Below are 15,171 nucleotides of genomic sequence, written 5' to 3' on the forward strand. Positions count from 1 at the left end.
TGGAACAGAACTGAAAGCCCAGAAATAAAACTGCACATCTACAGACAGCTAATCTTCGACAAAGATGCCAAGAACATACAATGGAGAAAAGATAGTCTCTTTAATAAAAGGTGTTGGGAAAACTGGACAACCACATGGAAAAGAATGAAGGTAGATCATCATCTCATGCCATACACAAAAATAAGTTCAAAATGGATCAAAGACTTGAAAATAAGTTCTGAAACTATAAAACTGCTGGAAGATAATATAGGTAGTACACTCTTTGACATCAGACTTAAAAGGATCTTTTTGAATACCATGTCTTCTCAGACAAGGGAAACAAAAGAAAAAATAAATAAGTGGGAGTTCATCAGACTAACGAGCTTCTGCAAGGCAAAATAAGCTAGAATCAAAACAAAGAGACAACCCACAAATTGGGAGAAAATATTTGCAAATCATATATCTGACATGGGTTCATCTCCATAATGTATAAGGAACTCACACAACTGAAAAATTAAAAAGCAAACAGCCCAATCAAAAAATAGGGAGAGGATATGAACAGACATATTTCAAAAAAGATATACAGATGGCCAATAAACACATGAAAAGATGTTCAACATCACCAATCATCAGGGAAATGCAAATCAAAACTACACTATGGTACCACCTTATGCCTGTTAAAATGGCTATAATCACTAAGACTAAAAATAACAAATGTTGGAGAGGGTGTGGAGAAAAGGGAACACTCATATACTGCTGGTGGGAATGCAAACTGGTGCAGCCATTATGGAAAACAGTATGGAGACTCCTAAAAACACTAAAAATAGAACTACCATACAACCCAGCTATCCCACCATTGGGTATCTACCCAAACAATTTGAAATCAACAGTTCAAAGTAACATATGCACCCCTATGTTGTTGCAGCATTATTCATGATAGCCAAGATGTGGAAATAATCCATGTGCCCATTGACTGATGATTGGACAAAGAAGATGTGGTATACATATACAATGGAATAATACTCAGCCATAAAAAAAGATAAAATCATCCCATTTGAAACAAACAACATGGAAGGACCTGGAGGGAATTGTGCTAAGCGAAATAAACCAGACTGAGAGAGACAAACACCAGATGATTTCACTTTTATGTGGAATATAAACAAACACATGGACAAAGAAAATAGTTCAGTGGTTACCAGGGGAAGGGGGCTGGGGGATGGGCACAGAGGGTGAAGGGGAGCACTTATGTGCTGACATTCAAGAAATAATATACAATTGAAATCTCTCACTGATGTAAACAATTATGAACTCAATTAAAAAAATAAATAATAACTAGTCCTCAAAAAGACTTGACAGCACCATTTGTCACACACAGTTCATCCTAGATTCCTCTGGGAATTAGGATAGCCAGCCATCTGTCTTTGCTAATTCACTTCATACAAAGGAAAAATAAACATATCTATAAAACAGGATGTAGCTTTGCAACTTGGAAGTAAGACCATCAAAATTAGGCTTCTACCCTCCTACAGAAACTAGGAGATTGGCTACTTTCTACCTTGATGATTACATTTCAGAAAGACTTCCCCAGTCCTTGACAAAGACATTCCTGAGTCATAAAGCTGGCAAGAGGTTATTTACCTTTTAAAAGAATTTACATACATTTCAAAGACAGAGAAACATAATTACAAGTTTTCTAAAGTAAGTGCTCTAAAAAGAGGGAAAGGGGCACCTCTCTTCCCTTATTTTCAACAGGGATAATTAAGCCTCTTATTTTTTATTTGTATTTGCCCTTACAAATTACACAAGATTATAACCCTAGGGCGAAACTTAAAGTTTCCCGTTACTCTTTCAACAACAACAAATTGTCTTTACTCTTCTAGTTGAGCTTATATTTCTGTCCTCTAGAACATCTGTCATGGTAGCATCAATTATAGACAAAAGATTAATATCTCTGAGAGAGATAGGTAGATAAATATTTTCAGACTAGTAACAATAGCATCAGAACAATAGAAAAGGCACCAAATACATGGAAAAAGTAAGCAGCAAAAGCTTTTAAATATCCAAAAAGACATTCTGTGTTATTCAGAATTAGGGAAATATGAAGAAAAATCTAATAAATATATTTATTCCTCCACCAAATTGACAAAGATCAAAAATGATGTTGGGAAAAATAGCAACCCATCCTTTGCTATTAGAGCATAAATTGGTACTATATCTTTTGAGGACATTTTGCCAAAAACTCTCAAAATTTAAAGGGCTTTCACTTTGAATTGGCAATTCCACTCCTAGATATTTATTTGACTACTATACTTACATGTAAGAAAAATGGCATATGTACAAGAATATGACTACTATTTCTAGTAGCAAAACATCAGACTAACCTAAATTCCCATTCATTAATGACTTATCAGATAAATTATTATATATCTATAGAATGGAATATAATACATAATTGTTAAAAATGAAGACCGGTACATGTCTCCTGATATAAAACTACCCTCAAAGTATATCACGAAATGAAAAGCAAGATGAAATAGATCTGTATCTTGCGCTATCTTTCATGTGAAAAAATATTGTATAGCTATGTATATATTTATATTTATAAATATATTGTATCCTTCTTGAAGGAGAAAGATGAAACTAGTAACAATGATTGCTTTTGAGAATGCTAATTGGTATCTGCAGACAGAGAGAGGAAACATGTTCACTGTATATGCTTTTGCATTTTTAAAATTTTGTTCTATATACACATGTTGCATTGAAGCAACATTTAATGTTAACGTTAATAATTTAAAAAAAACTATTTCACTGTGAAATTAGAACCAAGGAAATATTTCTTCATAATTCTTTGATTATGATTTTCCTTGATAATCTCTCCTACCCAGGGTCAGCACATATTCAGTGACTGGTCAATACAGGTGTACAAAAGCCTGGCACTCTTGCCTCAATCAGTCACACCTCTGAACAGTCATCCCAGCTCCACAGTTCCACATGGCATCAGCTGAGACTTTTGTTTCAACTTTATCACAGTTCAACTTCTCCTTCTGCTCCAGCCTACTTCCTCACTCTTGTACAGCTGTTGTTCCCAAAGGAACTCTACAACAAATCTTCTGCATGAAATCTTAGCTTCTGTTTCCAGAGAACACAACCTACAACACTATGTACTTACAAAGAAAATAGGCATTGAGTGTTTGAGAAAATCAGTGAGCCAAGAGAGACCCATCAGCCTACCACAGATCTTGTCATGAGGATGGGGTAGTGCCGTGGGTGGCAGATGACCGGGAGCTGACCATTTTCCATGACAGAGTAGAAGAATCATGCAGTTGTGCTAAGAGAAAAGAAGTAGAGCAGAGTGAAGCAACCAGAATATGAAAGAGCATGGTTTTAGAAAGAAAATCATCCAGCATGTTGAAGACTGTACAAGAACTTAGAAAATCATGATACCTACACCAGCTAGCTCACAGTGTATGTAAGTTTAGCTTCCACATTAGCCATTCAAGAATTGTGCAAAATATACAAAGAGCTCATACATCTCAGCAACAAAGAACCCCAACAACTCAATTAAAAAGTGGGCAAAAGATCTGAACAAAGATTTCTCCAAATAAGATATATAGATGGCCAACAGGCATATGAAAAGATGTTCAACAAGATTAGCTATCGGGGAAATGCAAATAAAAACTACGAGATATCACCTCATTCCAGATCAGAATGACTATAATTAACAAGAGAGGAAACAACAAGTGTTGGAGAGGATGTGGAGAGAAGGGAACCCTCGTACATTGCTGGTGGGAGTGCAAACTGGTGCAGCCATTATGGAAAGCAGTATGGAATATCCTCAGAAAATTAAGAATAGATATACCATATGATCCAGCTATCCCACTGCTGGGTATTTATCCAAAGAACTTGAAAACACAAATGCTTAAAGATATATGCACCCCTATGTTCATTGCAGCATTATTCACTATAGCAACGTAGGTGCCTATCAAGGGACAAATGGATGAAGAAGATGTGGTATGTATACACAATGGAATACTACTCATCCATAAGAAATGATGAAATCTGGCCATTTGTGACAACATGGACGGACCTTGAGGGTATTATGTTGAGTGAAATAAGTCAGAGGGAGAAAGTCAAATTCCATATAATCTCACTCATAAGTAGAAGATAAAAACAACGACAAACAAACACATAGCATTGGAGATTGGATTGGTGGTTACCATAGGGGAAGGGGGGAAGGAGGAGGGCAAAAGGGGTAATTAGGCTCACATGTGAGGGGATGCACTATAATTAGTTTTCAGGTGGTGAACATGATGTAATCTACACAGAATTCAAAATATATTATGATGTACATCCAAAAATAAATAAATGAAATCATGAAGACAATCTTTTCCGTTCTTTGCATTTCTCTACTTTTCTAATTCTCATAGTCATTCACAGTCCAGAAGAGTGGTAGATATATAGCAAACGTTGATTAACCAGCTATTTATGGATTTCTGGAAGCTGTATGCTCAGTCAGCCATAAACCACAAAAGATCTGAATCAGAGAGCAGAATTTCCCCTACCTACTTAAATGTTGCTAGAGCTGAAATAATTCCCTAAAGCTTTTTCTCCTTCCTGTTGTCTTATTTAAGACCCAGTATAATTATGAGGAAAGTTGAATTTTATATGCAAATGTTTGAAAAGACTGTGTGCTTCAAAACATGAACTTGAGAACCTACCCCCCAAAAAAGACACATACCTGATAGATACAAATGATCTGATGATCTATTGTATTTTTTATTTTGAAATAATTTCAGTTTTACAGGAAAGTTGTAAGAGAAGTAAAATATAGAAATTTATATGCCCTTTATCCAGATTCCAAATTGTTAAAATTTTACCACAATTGCTTTATTATTCTTTCTCTTTTTATCTCTCTCTCTGTCCTTCCGTCAGTCTGTCTTTCTCTACATATAACCTTTTGAGAGTAAGTTGCAGACATCTTGCCCTTTTACATCTCAATGTTTCAGTGTACATTTTCTAGAAATAAGGAATGGTTTCTCACAGAACCACAGTATAATTTACATTGCTATACTATGATTACCTAATTTACAGACCTTATTTTGGAATTTCCCCAAATATCCTATTTATATTTTTTATAGCGGGAGGTAGGAAAAGAGTTTCTTTTCCCAGCCCAGGATCCAATCAAGCTTACAAATTGAGCATTTTTAAAATGAAGTGAGCCTTCATGTGCTAGTAAATCTGTGAAAAGTTCAAGGTCCTAAAAGAGATTTCTAAAAGCAAAATCATCCTTTCAATAGAATTTTAAGGAAGGAATTTTTTCTTCAGAGTTAAACTCTCATATCTGAAAATTACATCAACTACTTTGTAGCACAAATAAATTAAGAAACATTGAAACTTAAATTATACATGCTTATATTCTACACAAGATTTTTAAGAATCGTTTTCTACAGAAAAAAAAATGATTTCCAGTATTCATCTGAGCTCAGTATAAGCACTAAATTGAGCTGCTGGGCTTGTATAAACTCATAATTAACAAAAAGAGAAACAGAGAATTTAGTTACAGCCTGATCTTTGCCTGCTATTACTAACAGCATACTATGATGCACAAATATCTTGAATTTCATCCTTAAAAGCAGTTGACTGGCAATGTGAAGGAAAAGGAAGAATATGTAATACCATGTAAATGAAACATAATCAACTCTTCTGAGGGTTTAGTTATCATTGATGTTTTTGTTTTGTATCCTTTTTGGTGAAAAGCTTCCCATATGAAGTGTTTACCTTTTAAGTAATCATTGCTGGAAACGTAAATTCAAATCAAGACTCGTTAAATTGGCAATACGTTTTTTTTTTCTGTCTAAACATTATAAACTGTGATTAGGTGCTTAAGTCAGCATGTGATATCCTATTCAACTCATAATACATCCGCTCATAATATCAATGTATTCTGAGATTTAATCACAGGTACCAGGAGGGGTAGGAAAGGTAAATAAAAAGGAAAGAAAATAATCATAGCCACAAATGGATAATCTTGCATGCAATTAACTTCTAAACCCCCTACACCTGAATGTGTGAATTCAGCTCTTTGGTGTATCACTCCACAGAGGTGGGGTGTCCTACTTTCAGAGTCAAAGCATTCTTTCATGACTTTCAGAGGGCAAAATGACTCACGGAAAACTACATGGCTAGAGTTTTGTGTCTGCATAGGTAACTACAGTTGGATCATAGGGAGAAAAGCACAGGAAACTCAGAGAGGCAAGAGTTGACAGATAGGGCAGGGCTGTGTTGCAGGGACCTTTCTGACCAGGATACGAACTTTGAGTTTTATGCTGTGGGTATGGGAAACATCAAAGTGCTTAAACAAGATGTGAGATGATTAAGACGAGAACTCCTTCAAAAAGCGTGAGAGGACAAGTGAGGAGTTGTGCTAGAAGTCCTGCTCTTTTGTTGGGGATGAAGGAAACTTGAAGTGCAATCCCCAGTTGAAGCTGCACAGTGCCACTGCAGAATGACCCTGCTCTGTGGCCCCTTGGCCAAGAGTATCATCGGGCCCAGTAAGTGCCCCTCCCATGAGGGGCAGGGTTCTTCAGGGGCACTGTTGTGACACAGAAGCTCTAACTGAAAAGAGAGGGAAAGATCACTGAGGAGGCCAGGGCAGGTTGTGGGAAGAGAGCAGCTCCACAGCCCCCTTGGCTGTCCATTACTTCCCCCAAGGGTCTCCTCTTTCTGGTAGAGAGAGAGGTATCTGTGCCCAGAACCCACAATTGACAGCAACTTATCAGAAGACCAAAAAAGAAACTCTTGCAATACAGATACCTTATCTTGTGTCTTGTTTGACAGAATTCCTTGAGCAGATGACAGATTTTCAGAACAGATTTGGTGAGTGATGGATGAGTCTACTGATTGCGTCTCTGGCCACCTCTAAGAGATTTAGATCCAGTGGAAGATATTACTTCCTTCACCACTGGGGAAAATTATGGCAGAAATGAAGGCACAAGGGACTCCAGAGAAGACAGGGAGTGAGCAAGGGAATAACTGGCACAGCCTTGTCTCCTGGTACTTTTCTCCTTCCAGAGACAGTAAATGAATCCCCCAAAGAGCAAAAGACACGCTCTGCTTATAATCCCTGGATCCTACAGCACACACATTCACTGATCTTCATCCAAATCTATTTTTACACCTTCTCTCCCAGCTAGTTACTACAAAGACAACTACTTCTACTCTCAGAAAATCTGACGAGAAGCTTCAGTTGGGATTCCCTTTCCTGCTTTCAAGAAAGAAGGTAATGTAGTGCTTAGAGGAGAAAAAAATATTCAAATATAGCTGGAGAATCTACATCTCTGAAAACAAAGTCTCCTGCTAACTCAGCTATAGTTTTACACAAAAGGTCTAAAATTATTATATGTCAGATACTGATGCAAGGCTTCCAGCTTGTCAATTCATTATCTCATTCAACAGTCTTTATAACTACGATTCACAGAAGGCGTTGTCATCTCCATATGAAATTTGAGGAAACTAAGAGACAAGAAATAATTCCCTTGCAGAATTTCCCACAACAATGCACTGTAAATTCTGGAATTCAAATGCTGGGATCCCATAGTCAAATCCAGTACTACTCTAGTATAGCACCATTGCCTGCCACTTACCAGCAATGGATAAGTGTACTTATGTTGTTCAAGGGCTTTCAGTAAAGTTTATACAAAGAGATAGAGGGCTATATAGCACTAATTGGTTGCCAGGCATTTTACAAATACTCCTTATTTAATCCTCAAAACAACCTCTGTGGTCAGTACTCTTTGTCTCTCCACCTCACAGAAAGAAAACCAAAGTATACAGAAGTTAATAACCTGTCCAGTATCCACAGCTAGAAAGTGGGGGAGGCAGGATTCAAACCCGGATGGTCAAGCTCTGGAAGCTGTCCTCCTCCACGGAACAGCCTCTCCAGGCCAGGGAGGTGGAGCACTTTGTTCACAGGGGAATTGTCTGGACCGGCTGCTGAGAGAGTTAACTAGTGAGCACACCAAGACTTCCACTCCACTGGGGTTTCTAGGACCAGCTTTAGGGAAATAGAAAATATCAGTTAAAAATATCCAGGGGCTGGCCTGGTGGTGCAGCAGTTAAGTTCACACTTTCCGCTGCTCAGCGGCCTGGGGTTCGCAGGTTTGGATCCCAGGTGCAGACGTGGCACCACTTAGCAAAAGCCATGCTGTGGCAGGCGTCCCGCATATGGAGTAGAGGAAGATGGGCATGGATGTTAGCTCAGGGCCAGTCTTCCTCTGCAAAAGGAGGAGGATTGGCAGTAGTTAGCTCAGGGCTAATCTTCCCCCCCAAAAAAAAAATCCAGATTGTTAAATTAGCATCCAAAAGTTGGAAGTTCGGATACACATGTAGCATCCAGACTTCTGGAGACTAATTTCACAAGTTTGAGAGTAAAGCTTGTTTGCTTTGTTTGGTCAATCCTCTGTCCAACCAGCCTGAGCGCAGAGACACAGCCTCGAGGCCCCTGTGCTCATATTCTCATCACTTTGGCCACAGCACCCACTGCGGCCAATGCTGGGGGACCAAGCCAACTTACACTGACAGGTTAACACAGCAGCGGCTTTCTACGCTTAGGAGCTAACTGACAAACGATGAGAAACAACAGAGGTTAGGGGAAATATCTCTACCTTTATCCACACAATTTTATTAAGTTTAGCATAAAATATTTTTACACATTTCCTATTTTCCAGGACAGTTTTGTCAGGCTTCTACTTGGCAAACTATCCTGAAGTGGAACTGCCCTGAATTCTGTACCTTCACATCTAATTAACACAATATCCAGCATAGGTTTTCTTTCCCAGATGATATATCACTTCTAGATTTGCAAGTCTAGCTGACCTGTGTAGTCTGGGCATTCCTAGAATAGCAATAAACATCTCAGAAATGGATGGGATTAAGAATAATGTAGTACAACTCCCATTTTACATTTAAGAAACTAAAACTTAGAGATGTTAAAAAAAAAAAAAAGTGTGTTCGTTCCATAAAGCAAGTTAGTTTAAAAAACAATTAACAGAATTTAGGCCCTTGTCTGTCCACTCTGCTGCACACCTGTTGGCAGTTGAAGGGATAATCAGTTAGACTCAAACAGCATCTGTTACCAAGAACATTCAATCTCTCAAAACCAACTTTCAAATGAATTCCCTGAATCTATATCTGTACTCTAGTAACTTCAAGTAATAGAGAGAAGCTCTTAAATTACACATTCCTGCAAATCTTATTCACATTATTTTTTAGGTTGACCTGGTATAAAAATAATTTTCATTAAATAATATTGCTTTAAGTCTTAGAACACATTTTTCTCAAAATGTCTTCTATTTATTGACATTTTTAAAAGGACCTTTACTTATCTTCATTACAATTCATGCATTTTCCAATGTTTCTATGATAAACATATTTTAAAATTAGAAAAATATATTTGAGGAAAAATAAAGCAGTTACACAACAATTTATTAAACAACTATTATGTGCCACAACTATAACAAAGCCATGAATTCAGCAGACAGGTTCCCTGCCCTCATTCAACTGGCAAAGGCAGACAAATAAGTAAAGAAGTAAAACAATTTTAGATTTTGATAAGGACTAGGGAGAAAACAAAAATTTATGAACAAAAGAATAACAAGGGAATTTACCTGGGATATTCAGAAGAAAAGAATATTTAGGCTGGACACTGCAGAATGGGCTCCAGATGAGATTTCCAAGCAAAGAGAATGCCTAGAGCAAAGAACCTGGTTAGAGAAGGACTTGCTTGTTCTAGGATAGAAAGAAGGCCTGTAAGGGAAGGAGGAGAAAGAAGGAAAGGTAGACCAGGAAGGGGGAAGGAGAAGGGAAGAAATTCATGAAGTAGGTGGAGGCCAGATCCTTCTGAAGCCCAAGCGCCAAAATGGAGCTTGGATTTTATTCTAGATAGGGAAGTTACTGAAGGGTTTTACACACACAAAACCATGATCTTATTTACCTTCTGAAAATGTCAGTGTGGCTGCTGTGTAGAGAAGCAAAGGCAGGAAGCAGAGAGGTCGTTCAGGAGGCCTTTGTAGTCATCCAGAGAAATAATACTGATAGCTGGAACAAGAGGAGTGCAGGGGAAAGAGAGAGAAGCAGATGAATCAAGTTCTCTTTCAGAATTACAGCAAATAGGAATTGCTGCTGTGTTTTGCATGAAAGCTAAGAGAAAGGGAGATGTGATGTAAAAACATAAGAGAAGAAAAGAAAGTCCTCAAATATTTACTCAACTATCCACATATCCAGGAACAAGATGGTCAAATAGATGACTGCACATAAATTGAGATTTGAGGAAAACTAGCAAAATAATCCAAATCAAAAATACACAACTACTCTTTGCAACAACATAGATGGACCTGGAGGGTATTATGTTAAGTGAAATAAGCAAGACTGAGAAAGACAAACACTATATGATTTCACTCATCTGTGGAATATAAACAAATATATGGACAAAGAAAACAGTTCAGTGGTTACCAGGGGAAGGGGGATGGGGTGGGCACAGGGGGTGAAGGGGAGCACTTATGTGGTGATGGACAAGAAATAACGTACAACTGAAATTTCACAAGATGTAAGCTATTATGAACAAATAAAAAAAAATGTTCAGTTAAAAAAAATACACAACCACCATTAAGCAACAGTTACTTTGAATTGATAAAAGCCAGGTGTCATTTCTCAAAGTTAATAGTACAAACTCACAATCTTCGTAAAATGTTTATTTTGTTTTGTTTTAACTTCTGAGATCAAAATTACCTGTGCTCATCAGTTACATCAAATCTTGCCTTCTGCCATATATGAGTAAGCAGTGTGCCAAATGACCCCAACATTAGTTTTAAAACATTCTACAAAGAGATAAGGCAAATTACTGGGGGGGGGGGGAGGGGGGGAAGTAAACTTCTTCAACAAAGGCAAAGTCCTGAATGTTTTAATCCCAAATGAATATAGCAGAGAGTCATTTCACGAATATGAGATATTTTCATAATATCTGCTTTCAGCTCTCCTTCATAAGAAATAAATATATTATCATTTGAAACTTAATCTGATCCCCTAGACAGATGAATTTAAAAGCTGAGCAAAAGCATATGGAAGACAGAGCTCCTAACGCAATTACCTTCACCTCACCATCCCACCCTAGCTGAGGCGGCAAAGTCCTGTGGTGATAGACATCAAGGCAGAGACAGTTAGAATCACAGGAGTTCTTATTGGACACATCAGTGCCCCTTGACATGGAATCAAGTAGTCATAAACAAACTTGACCTAGAGAAAGGGTTCTAGCACACCCCTGCCTCCTTATCCCAGAGAATAGACCTATCTCAAGATGGTCAGATTACTGATGTTAATGTTGTCTTTCAGGATACCTATCCAGATGGCCTTATGTGCTATGTTCCAGGTAGTTTTCCCCAGAAAACGTTGATGGCTTTATTCTTGAACTGATAGATAGTGGCATTAGAGAGAATAAATTGACAGGTTAGCTTGAAATATAGCCAACTATTAAGTAATTTCTAAGTGACATCAAAAGTCCCAGTATTTTCCTGCTCCAGAATCACATGAGCCAACAAGGCACCTGCGTAAAAGCAGCTGCATTAGGAGACTGCTCATGAGTATTTAGAAAATGCACTTAACCATTCATTTTAAAAAAAATTATGGAAACCTTTTTAAATGCAAGAATCATGTGTGTCCCCAGTCACTTTGATGACACTGTTGTTTGACATAGCAATAACTTCGGCCTACTTTTACAAAGGTATTTGCCAGGAAGAGAGCTAACCCAGTGTATTTAGTTTAAGAGGAGATAAAGGGAGAATTATACATTGTAATGTCAGTCTACATTGCATTCTCCTACATGGGGTAAGCTACATGATATAGGGATTTTCATCTATTTTGTTCACTACTGTATGCACAGTATCTAGAAAAAATAACTAGCAAATAATAACATTCTATAAATGTTAAATTAATAATAAATAAACAAAGAAATATCAGTTTCCTGCAAGCACAAAGAAAATAAAGTCCCTCTGATTTCCAGGGGTATTTAATAATTATGGGTCTTTTCACAGCTCACAGACCCATGAAAATCCCCAACAACTCCAGCACTATCACTGGCTTCATCCTCCTGGGCTTCCCTTGCCCAAGGGAGGGGCAGATCCTCCTCTTTGTGCTCTTCTCTATTGTCTACCTCCTGACCCTCATGGGCAATGGTTCCATCATCTGTGCTGTGCGCTGGGATCAGAGACTCCACACCCCCATGTACATCCTGCTCGCCAACTTCTCCTTCCTGGAGATCTGCTATGTCACCTCCACTGTCCCCAACATGTTGGCCAACTTCCTCTCTGACACCAAGGTCATCTCCTTCTCTGGATGCTTTCTCCAGTTCTACTTTTTCTTCTCCTTGGGTTCTACAGAGTGCTTTTTCTTGACTATTATGGCATTTGATCGATATCTCGCCATCTGCCGGCCTCTACATTACCCTACTTGGATGACAGGACGTCTCTGCACTAATCTTGTGGTCAGCTGCTGGGCACTTGGTTTCCTCTGGTTCTTGATTCCCATCATCATCGTCTCCCAGATGTCTTTCTGTGGATCCAGGATTATCAACCACTTCCTGTGTGACCCAGGTCCTCTTCTAGCACTCGCTTGCAAAAAAGCTCCTGTGGTAGAGCTTGTCTTCTCCACTTTGAATGCTGTGCCCGTCATCATTCTCTTTCTCCTCATCATGGGGTCCTATGCTCTGGTCCTAAGAGCTGTATTGAAAGCTCCTTCATCAGCTGGGAGAAGAAAGGCTTTCTCCACCTGTGGGTCTCATCTGGCTGTGGTTTCACTGTTCTATGGCTCAGTGCTGGTCATGTATGGGAGCTCAGTAACTGAGCAAGAAGCTGGAACACAGAAGATTGTGACTCTTTTTTATTCTGTTGTGACACCACTCATGAACCCTGTGATATATAGTCTTCGGAACAAAGATATGAAAAAGGCCCTGCAGACATTTCTGAGAATATAAAAAGTGTTCATCAGAAAAGCTTTTGGGCTCTTAGAGCCAAAAATTGTATTTAACTTACTTACAAACCTGTGCAAAAATTGTATTTCACTCATTTTCAAATTAAAAAATAACTTGTTTCATATGTGTTCACACTAGTCTCCACTAAAACTTCAATCACATGTGAACATCTTTTTTGTTTATTTCTTCTCTTGGTTCTTGATCATTTGCCCTGTTTCTTACCATGCCTCATTTTTTTTTTCATTAAATGCTGAACATTATACTTAAAAAATTGTAAAGAAAATTGATTTAGTAATTCAACAAAAGTTAAGTTTTCTTTTTGCCATACATAGAAGCAGATCACTTTGATCTCATATAAGGACTATTTTTAGTTATTGTAAAAATAGTCTACTCCTGTTTTGCTCTTATTTCTGGAATGTGACCCTTACTCCAGGCATATTGACTTTCTGAGATCTCAACTGCAAGCCTTGACTGTTTCAGGACCCCTCCACCTTAACGGGCCTGACTTCTATTTCTGTATTCCTTGAACCCCGTGAATCCTGAAACCTCTGCTCAGCTCTTCAGACTCCCAGTTTCTGCTTTCTTCTAGATTTCTTAAAATCTCATCTTGCACATGAATGGCTTAGAAATCCAAAAATGCCTTGAATAGATATGGCATTATTTTTTGAGCCTCACTTCTCTGTGGTCCTCCTCTCTTCAGGACTTGTTTCTCAAACACCAGCTGCTTTGGCAGCTGCAAACACCAAATCTTTTATTTCCTCAATTCAGTGAAACTACGGTTTTCTGCTGAAACTTTATTCTGCCTACCCACATTCCTTCCTGTATGCCTCCATATGCCCATACTTTCCCAACTGAGTGAATTGCCAAATTTGCTCAGGGAAAAACACCCAAGGTAAATGTAGACCTCATCTCCTTGACCCTTCCTTCCTGGAATTATAGCCCTTGAAGTCTTGTCTATGTTGACTGCTCTCCAGTGCTTTCAAATTGTTATTTTATGTATTTTCTCCAGATTTTATAGTTACTTTTGGTGGATGGGTTAGTTTAATACAAGCTGACCATAACTGGAATTTTTTCTATTATATCTAAATTCGTAAGTTCTCACTTCTTCCCTCACATTCAGAAGATGATCTTGTAGCATAACCATGCAGAAAACCATAAATCAGAGACAAGTGGATATAGGGACTGTTATAAACACAAGTCTGGGATGTAGACCTGCTTCTCTTTTCATTGCAAACAGCTCCAGATACGCGAGGATTCCACCACTGCAAGTGAGGTGGGGTTGAGGGGGCTCACAGCAAAATAAGAGCTACAACCAGGACCACAGAGATCAGATTTAGGCCATTTTATTTTTTAATTGGAGGCATTCAGCAATTTTAGATCTGTAAAAATATTTCATTAGGATTTGTATTAGTAATGGTCTAGTTCTTGAACTCCCTACTTTCCCTGAATGAAAGGTCTTCCTATTATTGAAGTGTCTTTACCATTTCAACTACTGGATTCCACAGGGAAAGAAAATGAGGATTGGGAATCAGGAGTGATTTGCTGAAGATATTAACTTTAATGATAAAAAACAAAAATTCCCTATCTCCCAGCCTTTTCACTAGCCCAAGTTACTTTTTATTACAGACTAATCCTATACTTCTATCTTTAGTACTTCTCAATTAACTGCCAGTTAAACAATGTTTGTTTCCTTAATATATATAAAGGTTTGTAAACAGTAAGACAACAGAACAACATCCCAAAAGGAAAAAGAGCAAAAATATATAAACAAATAACATACAGAAAATACTCAAACACATGGAAAGAGCACTAATACATTCAAAAAAGGAAAAAGGCAGAATATGCACATAATGGTGCAATGTGATTTACAGATTTGAGGCAATCTCTAATCCCAATGATATTTTTTGCAGAAATAGAAAAATACATCCTAAAATTCATATGGAGTCTCAAGGGACCACAAAAATTCAAACCAATTTTGAAAAAGAACAATGTTGGAGGTCTCACAGGTTTTGATTTCAAAACTTACTTCAAAGCAACAGTAACCAAAACAATATGTTACTGGCATAGAAACAGACATGTAGAACAATGGTATAGAAGAGAGAGCCCAAAAATAAGTCTTCACATTTACAGTCAGATTCTTTGGACAAGGGTGCCAGCACCATTCAATGGGGAAT

General features: G+C 37.9%; 1 protein-coding gene across 1 annotated transcript; it reads left to right on the plus strand.

The window, feature by feature from the left end:
* Positions 1 to 12,046: 12,046 nt before the first annotated feature.
* Positions 12,047 to 13,000, plus strand: LOC106833418 (olfactory receptor 11G2-like). Its single transcript, XM_014844608.3, has one exon. It carries the CDS (start codon positions 12,047 to 12,049, stop codon positions 12,998 to 13,000), a length of 954 nt encoding a protein of 317 aa, XP_014700094.3.
* The last annotated feature ends 2,171 nt before the right edge of the window (positions 13,001 to 15,171 follow it).

This window comes from Equus asinus, chromosome 2 (genome assembly GCF_041296235.1).
Source record: "Equus asinus isolate D_3611 breed Donkey chromosome 2, EquAss-T2T_v2, whole genome shotgun sequence".
Taxonomy (NCBI): Eukaryota; Metazoa; Chordata; class Mammalia; order Perissodactyla; family Equidae; genus Equus; species Equus asinus.

What these genes read in the sequence shown, in the direction of transcription:
- LOC106833418 (XM_014844608.3), top strand. Translation starts at nt 12,047, where the DNA reads ATGGGTCTTTTCACAGCTCACAGACCCATGAAAATCCCCAACAACTCC.